The sequence below is a fragment of the Dermacentor silvarum genome, chromosome 10, assembly GCF_013339745.2.
Source record: "Dermacentor silvarum isolate Dsil-2018 chromosome 10, BIME_Dsil_1.4, whole genome shotgun sequence".
Taxonomy (NCBI): domain Eukaryota; kingdom Metazoa; phylum Arthropoda; class Arachnida; order Ixodida; family Ixodidae; genus Dermacentor; species Dermacentor silvarum.
The window spans coordinates 36,220,277-36,225,422 of NC_051163.1; the positions used below are offsets into that span (position 1 = coordinate 36,220,277).

General features: G+C 48.2%; 1 protein-coding gene across 1 annotated transcript; it reads right to left on the reverse strand.

The window, feature by feature from the left end:
• Positions 1-453: 453 nt before the first annotated feature.
• Positions 454-3,656, reverse strand: LOC125940999 (uncharacterized). Its single transcript, XM_049657868.1, has 2 exons — positions 3,298-3,656; positions 454-1,050 (listed from the first exon to the last, which is right to left on the reverse strand). Exons 1-2 carry the CDS (start codon positions 3,654-3,656, stop codon positions 630-632), a joined length of 780 nt encoding a protein of 259 aa, XP_049513825.1. The 3' UTR covers positions 454-629.
• Positions 3,657-5,146: the final 1,490 nt, after the last annotated feature.

Sequence of the window (5,146 nt, forward strand, 5' to 3'; positions counted from 1 at the left end):
TGAAACACTAAAGGATGATGGTAGAAGCCATAATCATGAGCATGACTCTGCAAAAATGAGAATGACTCAGCGAAAAAAAGATTAACACTCAAAAACCACTGGAATGAGTTTGGATGTGGTACTAAGTGAAGGAAAAGGCCTAAAGGTTGATGGTGGAAGTCATAGTCTTGAGTATGACTAAGGCTTTCGCCTTAAGGTCTCTTAGGTGTAGCTAAAGGGACTCCTGAAGACTCATGACAGGAACGTCATGACATGCGTGTCATGTAGGTCATGAAAGAGCCGCCTACGTCTTGGTGCTCTCATGGTCGTTTGGTTAACTTGGTAGGTTCCCCGCACACTGCTTCGCATAACATCGATTCCCACAGGACGTAGGATCTGCCGGCTTTTCTCTCTTTTACTTTATTAGCATTTCCGAAAATATGGAAACACTTGCCGTTCTTTCAATGAGTTAGCACTTTGAGCTGAACTCAAAGGCTCCCCGCCGCAGGCTCCCCTCTAGGAATCGGTACCCAATGCAGTGGACGCGTTCTGCGGGTTCTCTTCGCTGTCGGCTGCCTTCGAGGCCACGAGCCGAGACTTCGCATGGATCGCGTCATTGCGCGCGCTCGACGGGGGCATCTAGCCAAGCCTTAGCCGCTGTGCCGGCCTCGGCACTGGTGGCCACGTTCGTCCCTTTCACCCGCGATGTGCACAGCCGTTGACGGCGACTGTTCTACGCGAGACACGACGCCTGCAGCGGATGTCGCCGACTCGGCACTGGCGCTCGCCTTCGTCCGCTCGTTGATCGAAGCCGGCGACACCGCATCGGTCGGCTCGCGCGACCGCTCCCTCGGCTTGCGCTTGGTTGCATTAAACCACCGCCGTGTGAGTTCATTGGCCTCGGTCCCGGTAGTCTCGGCTACGGCGACGCTTGTTGCGTTGCGCCCGGCGGTGGCGGTCTCGTTCGGGGCTTGAAGGTAGTCGCTCTGAATGTTGAGCGACATGAGGATCATGCCGAGTACGACGACCGCCAGGGCGATGACGCCGACGGGGAAGAACCAGACGTTGCCCCTGGAAAAGGATCGAGTCGCAAACTTGCGTTGTCGTTACCGGTGAATTTGTAGAAGAGATGAATTATAAGTGGTCCAAGCTGAATCATGTGAATTTTTGTGGTAACCTATATTAGGGTCTGGATGATGCTTCGTCGGTGTGTGTACTCTGTGTCTGCTACATGGGCATTCAGTACCCTAGGTCGGCGAACTGGCTCACTCAGTACTCATTGAGACTAACTTAAACTCGAACCGAGCTGCGAGTTCGAGGGAGCTTGAGGGTGTCCTAGGGGTATGAGCCCAAGTCCGAGTGAGCTCGGCCGAGTATAATTTTGGCAAGTCTGATTAAGTCCTAAAAATATTTTGTGTATCAGTTTCCGGAAAAACAATATTTTGTGTGTGAGTTCCGTTTATTTTTCGGACGTATAGTAATGAATGCAGTGTTTATATAAGAGTGCAAATAAATCTTAGCGGCAAGCTGGGTGCAAAGTAGCCTCGGCGCAAAAATAAATGGCGTAGTTTTCGCGGCGAACGCAGAACTTTACATTGCCGTACAATAGCAAACCTTTCGAGTGCCGAACCTTGCCGACTGTAACAATTAATGGGCGAGTGACGAATACTCTGTGCTTTGTTTCACCGTAACTTGGAAAGCCGCGAAGGCTGTGGGACGTCCGTATTCCACGCTGAACAAGTACATTGGCTTCTGAACGTAGTTCGCAAAACGTAGTTATTTTTCGTTTTTTTTTTCTTTATGCGTGTCTCATCAAAATTAAATTATGGGGTTTTACGTGCCAAAACCAGTTCTGATTATGAGGCACGCCGTAGTGGGGGACTCCGGAAATTTGGACCACCTGGGGTTCTTTAACAAGCACCTAAATCTAAGTACACGGGTGTTTTCGCATTTCACCCCCATCGAAATGCGGCCGCCGTGGCCGGGATGCGATCCCGCGACCTCGTGCTCAGCAGCCCAACACCATAGCCACTGAGCAACCACGGCGGGTCTCATCGTTCAAAACAATTTTTGTCGTTCTCATCGTTCATCATCCAGCATTTTATCACTTCGATCCGCTTGAAACATGTTTCTTTGCCTGACAAATGTAGCGCCACCTGGCATTTCAATTTAGAAACGAAATACTTTGGCCGATGGACAAGGGAGAGGGGTGTCCAAATGCACAGGCAAACGCGCTACATACGTTGTTTGGACATGTATATCGGAAATTGTCTGCACTAATACGTTTTTTCTTTTTTTTTTACCAGACAACATCTACAAGGAAGTTATTTACTTGGAGGTGGTGTACTGGCCAAAGGGCCAGCGTGACTGACAGATTACACGAAATGCGGTGGTGATAGCGGTTCTAGCGTAATCCATACAATGATGTTTAGTAGATTACACTAGAGCGCGCTGCACTCTGTTGTAAAAACACGTTGACACAATTGCGATTCTAACCCCAAGGCCTTCCATCTTGGCTATGTCCCACCGAGAGTGCGGAGAATTGCTCTTACAGTTTAAGCGTATCGCCCATTAACTTGTACTCAAACGTCACGCTACACGTGGCGTCAATACATAAAAAACATGTCGCAGTTTCGCCCGAAAGGCGAAGCATGAATTGGGATAGCAAATTAGTAGAGAGCTATTCGGAGTAGGTATAGTAGATTTATCGGCTGCATAAACTTGGACACATTCGCTTACTAACTGAATTAACAAGCATGGTGTCAGCGCGCACAAGCAAACATGAATAGATCACACTCAATGACCGCAGACAACGACTGTCAACACGCTGGCAGCAAGCGCAGCCGCCGCAGCGAGCGAAGGTTGGTGCGGTCTATCGCTTCAACGGAAACTGAGCGGCGAAAGCACAGCGCGTACAAAGGTCAGAGCCGCGTGGAGATCGCTTTTAAGAGACAGTGCGGGCGACCGCCACAGCCGGGCAAAGAACAAGCACATTGTTGGCAGAGTAGAAGCCCCGCCTCCCTCCCTCCCATACCCCCACTGCCTTTCGCACGACGGAAGTCGCGTTTGCTTTCCGCCGTGCAATTCGCTCCCCGAGATAGCGCGCGTCCCCCGCGCGCTTCACTCGCGCATACTGCGCGCGGCGACGATATTATCGCCCTTGGTCTTTATACGGAACATCACGGCGACGGCGACAGCAGAAATCAAGTTGAAGTGTCCATATAATTGCTATCGCAATAAAAGAAAAAAAAATGTAACGCGTACTTCATACACCCGTGCTTTCGTTTAAGCCTCGACGCCCTTTAGAAGCGCGCTCACCATTCCCACACGTAGGTGGTCGACGGCCGCCGCGGCAGCGACAAATCGAGGTCGGCGGGCAAGACCAGCGGCTCCAAAGGCGGCCGGTCTAGAGGCTTGAAGGACGTCGCGCTGCCCTCTGTCTGGCTGGACGTCGGAACGGTCGTGCTCTCCGAGGTGCTTTCCTTCTCGGAACCCTTGCCCTGCAGCTGGCCCGGCGACGGCGCCTTGCTGGACTTCGCTGAGGCTGCCTTCTTTCCCGAAGGAGATCCCTTGCTTCCTTTCTTCCCCTTGCTGCCGGTCTTGTCTTTCTTACCCTTGGCGCCGGGCTTGTCCTTCTTCGCCTTCCCGCCGGACTTGGGCTTCTTCGCCTTGCCCATGACTGACTCCGGGTCGAAACAGCGACCGGTAGAGCACGTGGCAGCTGCTGATCTTCTTCTACTGCTGGCACGCTGCACGTGCTCACGGGCTGCGTGCTCGCCGGCGTTCTGAATATCATAAAACTTATTTCAGGCTGTCGGAAGAAAAAAAAACGTAGCACCATAAATCTGGATTTTTATAAACGTTATATAAAAACACAGCTAGGAGTTTATCGGTAAGCTGAGATAAAATGAAAGCAGATATAAGAATATAATACTTTGATCGCAAGCGAAATCAGTATTGCTAAAACGTGGGCGCGTGTATAAGTCACGGAGAAGATATTTAGTTGCATATTGCATAATAATTTATGTAATTGAAAAATGAAACTGCTCTGCTTTATTCAAGAAAGGCTAGTAAATATGTGCTTTTTTTCGGCGATGTAAATTCATCTTTATAAATTAACAGCCGTGCTAATTTTCCCTGCTTCATCCCAGCGTGCCTGCTCGCTATTCGTCTGATGAGACGACACGATCGATTTCAACTGGCTTCTAATTCCTAGCAAGCATAAGACACCGAAATAATATATTTCGCGTCCTTGCTGTTCACACTTCTTATTTGTTCCTTTCTTTTTCATTTCAATTATGGCGCTTTAAGTTATACACAATTAATGCGATTCGCCTGTGCCACCTAATTCTAGGCCAATGTCCCCCTCAGTCGACATGTGCCATAGTTCGATGTCGCAATCATTATCATTAAATGGCTAAACGCAGATACTACACGCTTGAAAACTCGAGTGTACAGTTTGTTCCGTTGTGACGCGGTAGTAATGAATTTAGATTTTAATGGCCATGTCGCCGTTCCGATTATAATGCGCGAAGAACAGCTAGGCTCATTGGTTTCTTCACGGAACATAAACTGCGGTAATCAAATGCGCAATCGTAATATTTCTGAATGTTAACAAATATGGCTAGGATTCATTCAGAATTTTATTGCTTGCAGAAAATGAAAAGAAACAAAGTGTTTTCCATAGGAATTAATGTTCATCTCGTAGCAGAAGTGCCGGGTATAATGGTATCCAACATGTATGAAACAAATTGAAAACGTTTCACATTTCCTTTCATAAGGAGGATGTCTACTTGTTTCGTTATGCGCGGTTTCCCGACCATGATGGCACAGCTACAATGCGCGTAACATCAGTCCGTTCGGTGATGCTCTTTGCTCCGGTAAGTAGTTTTCACCGCAATGGTTGGTCAAATGGTGAATAACAGTTGCAGGTGCTTCCAGAAGCTAAATATTCGGCACTTCGTTTCTCTCATAGAAACCGATACAATTGGTTCAATATTAGGAGAACGAGAACTTGATCAAACTGACACGAAAATAGTGATAATATTAGACTCCTATTAAAAGTCAAAGTATGGGTTTGTATCTCTACCCGTAATAATATCAAAGATAACGCGGAAAGTATCAGAATGCAGGCTTTCGTGAAAAGGTACAACTAACAAAAATATCC

Excerpts from the sequence above, each read along its gene's own strand:
- LOC125940999 (XM_049657868.1), bottom strand. The coding sequence starts at position 3,656 with ATGGGCAAGGCGAAGAAGCCCAAGTCCGGCGGGAAGGCGAAGAAGGAC. Across the intron at positions 1,051-3,297 it reads ACCACCTACGTGTGGGAATG|GGGCAACGTCTGGTTCTTCC; the intron begins GTGAGCGCGCTT and ends ATCCTTTTCCAG.